General features: G+C 47.2%; 1 protein-coding gene across 1 annotated transcript in view; it reads left to right on the top strand.

The window, feature by feature from the left end:
• The window catches only part of LOC141154165 (gamma-aminobutyric acid receptor subunit beta-4-like), a 578,714-nt gene that overhangs the window by 487,909 nt on the left and 77,905 nt on the right, over positions 1-12,900 (top strand). Inside the window, exon 6 of the mRNA XM_073639668.1 lies at positions 12,510-12,650. Within this exon, the coding sequence (XP_073495769.1) occupies positions 12,510-12,650 (141 nt within the window). The remainder of the gene's footprint in view (positions 1-12,509; positions 12,651-12,900) is intronic.

Genomic DNA, 12,900 nt, shown 5'->3' with positions numbered 1-12,900 from the left:
CCGGTATGCCACGCTAGCCAAATTATATACCATTAACCAAAATGCTATACAATCTGTGGAACCCTTGCCTCCATCTCACCCGGAGGAAGGTAACGGCTCTAAGAAAACAATGGAGGACTGGTGTCAGCAACTACATTTGGGTACTGACTCCACTCCCTCACACCAGAAACAGGGAGTCTATCGGGTGGTTCAAGAGTACGAGAGAGTGTTTAGTAAACACCCGTTAGACTTCGGGCGAGTCAAGGGGGTAGAACACCACATCCCCACGGGAGACCATCCTCCCATAAAAGAGAGGTATCGACCCGTACCCCCTGCACACTACCAACACGCCAAGGGGATGCTTAGAGACATGAAGGAGGCTGGGGTGATCAGGGATAGCTGTAGCCCCTGGGCAGCTCCACTAGTCTTAGTCAAAAAGAAAGACAACACCATGAGGATGTGTGTAGATTACCGGAAAATCAACCGTATCACACACAAGGATGCGTACCCCTTACCAAGGATAGAGGAGTCTTTGGCTGCTTTAAGATCTGCTAACTTCTTCTCTACCTTGGATCTCACTAGTGGGTACTGGCAGGTTCCTGTAGCAGAGGCGGACCGGGAGAAGACCGCATTCACCACCCCGATGGGACTTAGCGAGTTTACCTGTATGCCGTTCGGACTCTGCAACGCACCAGGAACCTTCCAACGATTAATGGAGTGCTGTCTGGGCCACAGAAACTTCGAGACGGTCCTGTTGTACCTGGACGATGTCATCGTATATTCTAAGACTTATGAGGACCACCTGAAACACCTGGCGGAAGTGTTCGAAGCTCTGGCAAGCTACGGCCTAAAGGTGAAACCCTCCAAGTGTCACCTCCTGAAACCAAAGGTGCAGTACCTGGGACACGTGGTGAGCGCTGACGGAGTGGCTCCCGACCCTGATAAGATCACCGCAATTAAGGAATGGCCAAGTCCCTCCAGTGTAAAGGAAGTGCGGCAGTTCCTCGGGTTGGTAGGCTACTACCGCAGGTTCATCCCCGGTTTCACCAAAAAGGCAGCTCCTATGCAGGACCTCCTGATAGGCCAGTCCCGGAAGGCCAAGAACCAGAAGCCGCCCTTCAGATGGGAGAAGTTGGAAGAAGAGTCCTTCCACCAGCTGAAGATGGCCCTCACGGGGGATGAAATCCTGGCGTACCCGGATTACAGCCAGCCCTTTATCCTCTACACCGACGCAAGTAACATCGGGCTAGGAGCCGTGCTGTCCCAGATCCAGCAGGGGAAAGAGCGAGTAATCGCTTACGCCAGCCGAAAACTGCGACCCACCGAAAGAAACCCTGAGAATTACAGCTCATTTAAGCTAGAGTTCCTGGCAGTGGTGTGGGCAGTCACCGAACGCTTTAAGCACTACCTCGCTTCTTCCCGGTTCGTCGTGTACACGGATAACAACCTGTTGACACACCTGGACACGGCAAGACTCGGTGCCCTAGAGCAGAGATGGATGGCCCGCCTGTCCAACTACGAGTTCACCATCAAATACCGGGCAGGACGCTCCAATACCAACGCGGACGCCCTGTCCAGGATGCCAAACCTACCGGACGTAGGAGAAGATCCAGAGGGACTGGAAGAAGTCGAACTCCCCGCGTTTCACCGTCATGGGACTATCCAGTATTCCCATCGGGTAGGGAGTAAGCAAGGCGCTATGCTTAACCCCTTACCTCACTACAACTGGGCGGAAACGCAAGACAGTGACCCTGCCGTCCGGCTGGTGAAGGAGATGCTGACTCGGCCAGAGGCTCGCCTTGACCCAGACGCTCCGGAGGAAGCCAAGCAACTGTGGGCAGAAAAGAGTAGACTGTTCCTTTACAAGGGGAAGTTGTGCCGCAGGATGGTTAACTCCCGGACGCATGAACTAATCTGGCAAGTAGTGGTGCCACGACGAGACGCAGCCATGGTGATGGAGGCATACCACGATGGAGCTGGGCATTTCGGATGGAAGAAGCTGGAGTTCCTGCTGCGCGGGCGGTTCCATTGGGTAGGCATGAGGGGAACCATCGAGAGGTGGTGCAGAGACTGTGGCCCGTGCAACCTGAGGAGGAAGGACCGTGCCAGCCAGAAGACTCCCCTGCAGTCCATCGTCACCCGGCAGCCGTTGGAACTGGTAGCCTTGGATCATGTAAAACTGACCCCAAGCAGAAGTGGCTACGTCTACGCGTTAACCATCGTGGATCATTACTCCCGGTTCTTGGTTGTCGTCCCCGTCAAGGACTTAACGGCTCAAACAGCAGCTAGAGCCTTCCAGCAGCACTTCTGCCGTCCACACGGGTACCCGGACCAAGTGCTGACGGACCAGGGACCTGCCTTTGAAGCGGAGGTCTTCCAGGAATTCTGCAATCTGTATGGCTGCCGGAAGATCAGGACGACACCCTATCATCCGCAAACTAATGGACTTTGTGAGAAAATGAACCAGGTGGTAATGGATCTTCTGAAAACGTTGCCCCTGGAAGAACGCAGTCTGTGGCCTGAGAAGCTGCCCGATCTGGTGGACCTATACAACCACATCCCGGTAGGTTCCACCAACTGTACCCCGGCTTACCTAATGAGGGCGAGACCTGGTAAGTTACCTGTTGACCTGGAAATGGGAGTCCTGACACCCGAGGACACTTCACCAGAAGCAGACTGGGACACAGAGAGGCAGCAGCAGTACCGGAAAGTACAGGAGAGCGTGGAGCGAAGTCTCTGTCAGGCTAGGGAGAGACAAGAGAAAACTTACAACCAGTATGCTCCCGCTGTTCCCCTGGTGCCCGGAGAGCAGGTCTTGAAGAGGAAAAGACGGCTCCACAAGTTGGACGACCAGTGGGAGAAGGACCCGTACACCGTACTGCCCTCAAGCCACGAGAACCCGAAGGTCTGTACCATCAGTAAAGACGGAGGGGAGACCACAGCCATTGTATCCCGGGATCACCTGAAGAAGTGTCCTGAACAGCTACGGAACCCTGAAGAGGAACAAGAAGACCATCGACCCGTAGAGGAAAGGGAAGATATGGTTAGTACTGTGCTCGGAGACTTCCCTCGGTCTTGGACTCAAGTCAATGGTGCAGTTGTGGTACCCGTACTCACCTTCCTCCAACCAGCATCCCAAGCACCTACGGAGCAACAGGTAGAGCTGGAAGAACAGCCGGTCCAGGAGGCAGAAGATCCCACACCAGCAGATCAGGAGGATCAACCCTCTGCTTGCAGTGAGCCTGCCATATCCCTAGTGAGCCAAAGGGCCCGTAGACAGCTGCCCAATTTACCCTTGACAGCTCCTACACCCTGTAGTTCAGGGCCAGACAGTCAGCTCCGTAGGTCCACTAGGGCCACTAGAGGCCAGTTACCCGCACGTTGGAGGATTTGAAGTGTATAAATTGTTTTATTTGTGGTTACCTGTTTTTCTTGTTGCTTGTGTATAATTATGTGTTTCTAGTTGTTTATAGGAGTCTTTGGTGGATTTACCGGGAATCCTGTGTACATAGTGGGAGCGTAACCCAGGACGGACTAAAAGACTGTTAAGGACTCGGGGCAGGACAGACCCCTACCTGGTTACGTCTCCCTGTTTTGGTGAAATGGACACCTTGCTTTTCTTCAAAACTGCACCCGGTTGCGGACACGCCGTAACCATCTTTATGTGTTTTTCTTATTGTATTATTATTGTTTATACCTTGTTATGTTTTTCTAAAAATATGTTTAGTCTCGGAGTACTAAATTTCACTAGGGGGGAATGTGACACCCCAGGGGTCTGGTTGCCACAGTGATAGAGATATTACGTCTGAGAGCAGGTGGGAGGTCTCTTGGTCAGGGATCCTATGCATGCCACACCTCCTGCCCAGTCCTGGGAGGGGAAGAACTTCCCCTATATAAACCTAGGGCTGAGGCAGGGTTAGTGAGTAGAGAAGAAGTAGAGACAGAGAAAAGAAGCAAATATAGGAACAGAACATCAGGAGCCCTGTGGGAGCAGTGTTACAAGGAGTCAGGGGCTGGCAGCTGCAGAGCTCGCCCTGACTGAGAAGATTTCTTACCGGACCCGGAGTCCGAGGCTGTGGGGACTAACTCCTACCCAGCAGCAGAATCCGTCAGGCAGGGGATTCCAGGTCCTCTGGCCAAGAAACCCGAGTCACCGGCCATACGGGTGAGCACCACACGGTACACTCAGGAACGTGGGCTACTTATACCCGCCTCTAGCAAGGTAGCCAGAAGAGTACAGTTAGTTTGGGAGGCCTACAACTCCGCCTGGCCAGGGGAGATCCCATCTGCTCAAGGACTGACCAGGCCCCAATTGCTAGCCAGTACTCCGGGAGGGTCTATCTTTGTCACCAGTAAAGACCCTGAACTACACCGTACCGTCTCCGAGTGGTTCCTGCTACCCCCATCATCCACGTCGGCTGCCCTGAGGCCATACCCCTCCCGTTGGGGGTTATACTATCACGCTGCACAATCCTACCACCGGCCTCAGCGGTCTGTCCTGCAGCAGCAGCTCCTTAGCTGTACTCAACGGGTGGCGTAGTCGTCCAACATCTACCGCTGATACATCGCCGCTCAGTTTGACTCCCTGGGCACGGACCGGGTCACCGCCACGAGACTACAACCCTCAACAGATCCGGCTCCGGGTAAGCTCCCGCGTGCGCAACGCAGCGCGACACAGGCCCAGGGGCGCGTCACCTTCATAGTAAAATAGCTGCTAGGAAACCACTGCTAAGGACAGGCAACAAGCAGAAAGACAAGTTTGGGCTAAAGAACACAAGGAATGGACATTAGACCAGTGGAAATCTGTGCCTTGGTCTGATGAGTCCAAATTTGAGATCTTTGGTTCCAACCACCGTGTCTTTGTGCGACGCAGAAAAGGTGAACGGATGGACTCTACATGCCTGGTTCCCACCGTGAAGCATGGAGGAGGAGGTGTGATGGTGTGGGGGTGCTTTGCTGGTGACACTGTTGGGGATTTATTCAAAATTGCAGGCATACTGAACCAGCATGGCTACCACAGCATCTTGCAGCGGCATGCTATTCCATCCGGTTTGCGTTTAGTTGGACCATCATTTATTTTTCAACAGGACAATGACCCCAAACACACCTCCAGGCTGTGTAAGGGCTATTTGACCAAGAAGGAGAGTGATGGGGTGCTACGTCAGATGACCTGGCCTCCACAGTCACCAGACCTGAACCCAATCGAGATGGTTTGGGGTGAGCTGGACCGCAGAGTGAAGGCAAAAGGGCCAACAAGTGCTAAGCATCTCTGGGAACTCCTTCAAGATTGTTGGAAGACCATTTCCGGTGACTACCTCTTGAAGCTCATCAAGAGAATGCCAAGAGTGTGCAAAGCAGTCATCAAAGCAAAAGGTGGCAACTTTGAAGAACCTAGAATATAAGACATATTTTCAGTTGTTTCACACTTTTTTGTTAAGTATATAATTCCACATGTGTTAATTCATAGTTTTGATGCCTTCAGTGTGAATGTACAATTTTCATAGTCATAAAAATACAGAAAAATCTTTAAATGAGGAGGTGTGTCCAAACTTTTGGTCTGTACTGTATATGTCCCCCATCCTGGGTCCTATTCCTGATATATATGTCCACCATCCTGGTATATATGTTCCCCATCCTGGGTCCTCTTCCTGGTATATATGTCCGCCATCCTGGGCCCATCCTAATATAGATGTCTCACATCCTGGTATATGTGGCCACCATCCCAGTATACTCGTCCGCCATCCGGGGTCCATCCTAGTGTATATATGTTTCCCATCCTGGTATATACTGTATGTCCCCCATCCTGGTATATGTCCCCCATCCTGGGCCCATCCTGATATATAAGTCCTCCATTTTGCTGCTGTTCTTTAACGCATAAAAAAAAATTGATTCTACTCCCTTTCTCCCACTCCAACAATGTCCTCTTCTGTGACCGGTGCAGAAGCCGGCAGCTGACTTCAGTGTGCAATCGACAGGCAGTGCACGACGTCACCGCCATGCACCGCCAGTAACTTGCACGCCAACGTCAGCTGCCGGCCTTTGATTGGCCTCGGATGTACATCCAGCTGAAATGTGCTTTGTCGTTGACATTCCCCCTACACGGGCCCAGTCGCGGTCACAGAGGGTTACGTCCCTCCAGGTCACACTGCGCTCTGTGTGACCCGGAACTATCTTTTACAATGAAAGCCTATGGAGTATCAGAACAAGGCTCCATAGGCTTTCATTGCGGAATCGACTTCCGGCTCCCACATAGCGCATGGAACGAGCCGGCTAATCAGAATTATGGTGACGTCAGTGAGCAGCTGAGAAGAACGGCGCTGGACACCAGAGAGAGTGGTGGGAGGTGAGTATATCAACGCTCACACTACATAACATGCGGGCACACACACTTTTAATCAATAAAAAAGTTAGTGGGAATAGATCTTTAAATATATATTCCCTATTATGTTACTGCCACCTGCTGACTGTAATTATATTGAATATTCACACTTAATAATTCTCTTGTACATTTACATATTTAATCATGTATTTTTGCCTTGACCATCGTTTTTTGTTTTGCTTTTAATTGATTTTAATTGTGCCCAATTGGATTGTTGTTATTAAAAGATTTAATAAATATAATTTATATTATTCTTTGCTCAAAATGATTCTGTAGGTGTTTATTTTCTGAGGCGCTGGTCATTAAAGGGTTGATTTCAGACTAGTACTTGTATTAACACAGCAATAAAGGGCAGCAGTGCTTACCTCCCCAGGACTCAGGACTAATGCACTGGGTGCAGCAAACCCATATAATAAAGATGGCGGCAACACAGGTGCAAAATACCGATGAGACAATCACAACCTGCCAGACCTGCACTTGCTAACCTCTGAGACTATATTATATTTTAGATAAGTGCTGGTTGGTTAAAATGTTTTTTTTAAGAATGCAATTACAGCAAAGAGCGGAGTGTTTCTCTATAATAAAAATGACAAACTGAATTTATTGACATAACTTCAATAATAGTTTTATTTATATCCAAAGACAGAGACAAACCTGAGGACCATTGTGGATCCCAGGATGAATGAAGGCCACTTTCTTCCGATACCCGGACTTTTAGTATGGCCTCGTTCAGATGTCCATTTTTCACTTATGTTATACATAGGGTTTTCACGAATAGAACTCCTAACCATTATAGTCTATGGGACTGATCCCATGTCCGTGTTTTTTTGCAGACCGCTTCTATTTTTTTTCAGCGTCATGTATGAAAATCATTCATAGAAGTCCATATGAAAATCACGGACAACACACAGATGGCATCAGTGTGCATTAACCCCTTCACGACTACAATATGTAAATTTACAGCACGAGAATAAAAATCTAAACACCAGAATTCCATTTTTGTTTTTTTTGTCATTGCATCTGCTTAAATATTGCAATAAAAAAAGAAAGTAAACAATATACAATATAGTGTAGTGTACTGCAGTTTCATGTACCATCACTAATACAATATAACATTATAGATTCACTAGTAAAGATGTAGGACATGGGTGCACAACATTTTCTGGTCCAAGGGCCAGGTTGCCATACTGAACCAATCCCATGGGACCTCAGTACATGAATGCAGAACCAAAACCACCATCAGTACATGAATGCAGCACTTGTAGACAATTATCTTGGCTATTTCATATGTATATTTGACTTGCAGCTATTTAGCATATGATTAGTTATGCAGATTCTTTGCATTGTTACTGTTTTGCTCCTAAAAATCTAAATTTTAATTTTTACTATTTTGTTAGCATTTTATAAATCTGTGGCTTTCAACACTGCCTGGATCCTTCTGGGCATGCTATCGATCAGATTCAGATTCAAACATGTCTTGACCGAAATCTGATCCGAGGTCTCTTTCACACGTTCCCAAATTGGTGCGCACTGGTTGACTATACAGTTTTTTCTTCAACTCTACCCACAAATGTTCAAATGGGTTGAGGTCTGGGGACTGTGGGGGTTAATCCAGCACCTCTACTTCATTGTCATTGAACCATTTCTTTGCCAATCTCTATGTACTGTAAGGTAGCGCTATTCATCATGTTGAGGGGCACTCACTTCACCGGGTCAGTTAAAGCACACATGCAACGTTTTCCGGTAATCTGAAGTCCAGCAGTTTATTACACATCATAAACTGCTTATAACATCGTTCATCTCAGTGTCTCGCAGGCATGTTACACATGTAATATCCTAGAGCCTTTTCAGAGGCAGCTATGCCCGCTTGGCTTCAAATACAGACTTCAGCAAGGTAACAACATCAATGTCCATATCAAGGACCGTCTTTTACCTTTGCCGGGTCTAGCTGCTTCTATCAGCTCCATTCTGCCAAAGCTGTGGTTTAAGGCTCACCAGATGTGGTCTCCAGGCCTCATGCCTTCCAGGGCTAATGGTGTCCCAGACACAGGGATCAGGCCTCTTGCCTCTCGTGTTTCACAACCACCCGGATATATATATCCTCCGTGCGCACAGCACCTGTGATGATGTCACAGTCATGTGATCAGTCACCTGAAGGGGAGGTACGTGGTCAGCCAGAACACACCCCCTCTGACATTTTGGCAATGCAGCAAGCCGCTGCATTACAGTATGCTTTGGGTCGTAGTCCTGCTGGAACACTATGTCGTCCTTTTCATACCCATAGTACTCGACTGTACGAAGTAACTGGTCTTGCATGATACTCACATATAGCTCAGCATTGAGACCACCATCGACCCTGGTCATGTATCCAACGCCTTTGCTTGTTTCAACAACCACATATCATCAGGCTTCCTCCACTGAACTTGATAGTTCCTTCAGTTTCTCGATCCATTAGCCCCTTTTTCCCTTGTTTCTTCCAGACTCATTCGCACCCATCAGAGCCTAGTCTATTGACTTTTGTCTCATCGCTTCAAATCACCCATTTCCAATCTTCTACTTTCCACTTTTTGTACTTTTTTGCAAACTCAAGCCGACGCTTCTTATGATGATATTGAAGTTGTGGCTTCCTTTCTTTGGGCAACCATTCCAGACTTGTGTAACATGCGTCGTATGGTGCTTGTATGGACATCTGTGATCTCACTATTACAAAGCATACAAGCCTCCTCCACTGCTGTGTTTGTCGCACCAGAACTGATAGACCTTGTGATGAGCCGACTTGTTGACTCCGATATGTTGCCTGGACGTCCACCTCTTGGCTTTTGAATGGATGGATGGACTACATTTCGTATTCTTCCAATTGTCATGACACTCACATGATGCAGTTTGGCAATTCTCTTGGCCGAGAGACGGCTATCAGCAGGATAATGCTGTTTCTCTTCTTCATGGCTGCTCCTTGATTCAAACCAGAGACCTTTTATTTGGGAATCAACCTAATAACACACTGAGGGAATGTAAGAACAGGTTGTATTTTGCAGTATACAGGAAGAAAAAGATTTTTCCACCACAAGGAGTAATCATGCAGTGACATGACAAGAATCTGCATAACTAAGTATGTACTATATTGTCTATAAAATTATGGTAGTCTCACGTTCGAAGCAGAAGTGGATGGTGAGATATGGAGCCTGAAAGTCAAAAGTTCAGAACATTTACTCTTTTGCTCGTAACTGTAGGTGACATCTGTTCTGATTGAAGTCGTTCTCTTTCTTTTTTTCTCCATTTTATCCAGACGCCATGATGAGATTTCATACCCAAAGCTTCTCTCCAGACTTACCTCTTCTCTGTCTTCTGCAGCACATCCTGACACGGTGCCCTTAAAAATAAAAGTATCATTATAATGTCCCATAAATATAAATGTCTCCTATGCTGCACCCCTCAATAAATAATAGCCCCTCATTGTGCTTCCTGCACAAAATATCCCACCATACTGCCCCTCTCTATAATATCCCCCCATACTGCCCTTCTCCATAATGTCCCCCCACACTGTCCCTCTCAATACTATACCCCCACAGTTCCCCTCTGCATAATATCCCCCACACTGCCTCTCTATATAAACCCCCCACACGGCCCCTCTGTATAATATCCCCCTATACTGCCCCTCTCCATAATGTCCCCTCCTACACTGCCCCTCTCCATTATATACCCCGTCACAGCCCCTCTCCGTGATATATCCCTTCACAGCCTCTCTCCTCATTAAACCCCCCACACTGCCACTCTCCATAATATACCCTGACACTGCCCCTCTCTATATTATCACCCCACACTTTCCCTCTGCATAATATCCACCCACACTGCCTCTCTATATAAACCCCCCACACTGACCCTCTGTATAATATTCCCCACACTGCCCCTCTGCATAATATACCTCCTCACAGCCCCTCTCCATAATATACCCCCTCACAGCACCTCTCCATGATATACCCCTTCATAGCCTCTCTCCACATTAAACCCCCCACACTGCCACTCTCCATAATATACCCTGACACTGCCCCTCTCCATATTATCACCCTAAACTGCTCCTTCCATATCTCCCCCATAATGCGTCTCTGCATATTGTCCCCACTGCCCCTCGCTATACTATGCCCCCTTTCACAATCCGCTAATTGCCTTATAATGTCCTTCATTGTGTGCCCTAGCAATAAACCTAACCCTTCCCCCCCCCCCCTCATCTAAAATGAAAGCACATTTCATCTTCTGCTCCTCCATGGAGCGCTTACCAGTACCCGATGTCTCCACTGCCTGGGCGGCCCTGGCACCGGCAGCAGCATGATGATGGCAGCAGCATGCTGAACTCAACATGCCGCTGCACATCGGCCAGGGACTGACACAAGCTCCTCTGCCCCAGTCTCGGTGTCACAGTGTTTGAATATAGGAAGGAAGTGGCATCTCCCGGACAGCTGCGTGGGCCGCACAACATCCTTTGGTGGGCCGCATGCAGCCCGCAGGCTGTATGTTGTACAGGCCTGATGTAGCAACTATCAAGTTATCAACAGGCATCAGCACACCTCTCCTGGAAGTTGGAGCCATGATAATGTGAAACTTAGACCTCTGATTTTGCATTATCAGAGTATTCTCTTAGACATTAAGACCATGGTTCCATGTGCAAAAATGCAGGTTTTTTTCTGCACCAAAATACACATAAGCAATCTGCTCTGATGACTGCATTTGGGTTACATCTCTTTATACAATTTCCCCCTTTTTAATGTGTTTTTTTTTGCAGATTTGAAGCAGTGGGGTTTTTTATGGGTTTTTAATACATAAATACATTTTGCGCTTGAAAATGTGACTGTATATTTTTTATGGGATTCCCCAAAGAAGCACATAGAGAAAAAATGCTCCAAAAAACGCACAGTTCAACAGCATATCTAAACACACAGTGGCCGATTCATCAAAGCTATTACACTAGAAATGAGGCATAAAACAATTAGAAAAGTCTCAAAATGTTTGCGCAATGCAGAGTTGCACATACATTTTGTGACTTTTGTTGTTTTCTTGCCGTTTTGAATCAGCTCTGCCAGTCTATGACTGGAGTAGTATTTCTGGTGCGGCACATGGAATGGCTTGGGCCTGTTAATGATTTTGGCACTTTGTGCTCCACAAGACCTGTGTAGCATATGTTCTCGCAGTCTTGATGGATCGGACTTATACAGCACATGGCATGAAATAGCATTAACATTGCTTGAATAGTTAAACACAGCAAATTGTCTCTACAGACAAATACAGGAGAAAAGCAGTGTTTACATTACGTGGGAACATGGCCTAATGGATCCCATACACAATAGATAGCTGTTGGTCAAGCGATGGTTCATCCGATCGTTCAGCCGGCTTCTGTCTCTCCTTGATCCTGCATAAAAAGCCGGGATACGTGGATTTCAAGTGCGCTGCTGATTGAAAGGACGGATCTGAAGACAAACTAATGAAAGGTGGTTTATTGTCAACGCGTTTCAGAGTCAAATCCGACTCCTTCCTCAGGACAGCCACGTGTGAATGTGCGTACAAAGGAACGCTTGCCAGACTTTTCTGCAAGGCTAGGTGTCTCGTGCCTCCTTGTCTAACTCCAACCCCATCACTGATTGGCAGCTTTCTGCCTATGCACAGTGTACACAGAAAGCAGCCAATCAGTGGTGTGGGTGGGGTTATACAGAGCTCAGCATTCAGAGAACTGCTAGATCTGCAGAAGAGAAAACAGGGATTTTATAAAAGCTACAGCAAGCAGCTCAGTAAGTGACACATCTCTGGAATCAGGGTCTCAGCCCCGAAATCATACTGCTATCGGATTACACAGATTCCCTTTAACATCTGATCCCCCTTAGGGTTCAGCTTTTTTCGCAGACTGAGCAGTGCTCCTGTCCTCATATTGACAATTGATGGAGGGGCATGTGACCAGATTCTTCTGATAAATAATTTGATTAAAATAATTTTATTGCACATTATTAATAAATGTTAATGGAGCAATATAATTTATCAATAAATATTGACAGAAGAAAAACGGCTGCAACTGATTGCTTCAAATAGCCCAGCTCTTATAGATTGATAGGGGCCAAAACATATCTGTTCTTCTTTGCTAATAATCTGATTACTTTTTCGTTTGCAGATGGATACACAACCGATGATATTGAATTTTTCTGGCAGGGAGGGGAAGAGGCAGCTGTCACTGGGGTACCTGCTCTGGAACTGCCCCAGTTTAGTATCATCGAAACCAGACTGGTTACTAAGAAAGTTGTATTCACAACAGGTAAGACTTTTTCATGAAAAAGTTTATTTTTGAGGCTTTTAAAAATTGTCATGGATACATACACATAGAAATGTGCAAGATTTGCCACACAGTTCATATTGTTTAAGAAAAAAACTGTAACAAGTGAAAACACATAATGTCTCAAAAAGTATCCTCAAGAACATGAAGGGAATCTGTCAGCAGGATTTCATCCACCAAATTATTCATCTCTTTCAAAGACAACTTCAGCAATGCCTGTACATATTTAGTC

This window comes from Phyllobates terribilis, unplaced genomic scaffold (assembly GCF_046119375.1).
Source record: "Phyllobates terribilis strain yellow unplaced genomic scaffold, ASM4611937v1 Scaffold_7__3_contigs__length_470593459, whole genome shotgun sequence".
NCBI lineage: Eukaryota > Metazoa > Chordata > Amphibia > Anura > Dendrobatidae > Phyllobates > Phyllobates terribilis.
The sequence above is the reverse complement of the archived record's forward strand: the minus strand, read 5'-3'. Positions and strand labels throughout refer to the sequence as shown.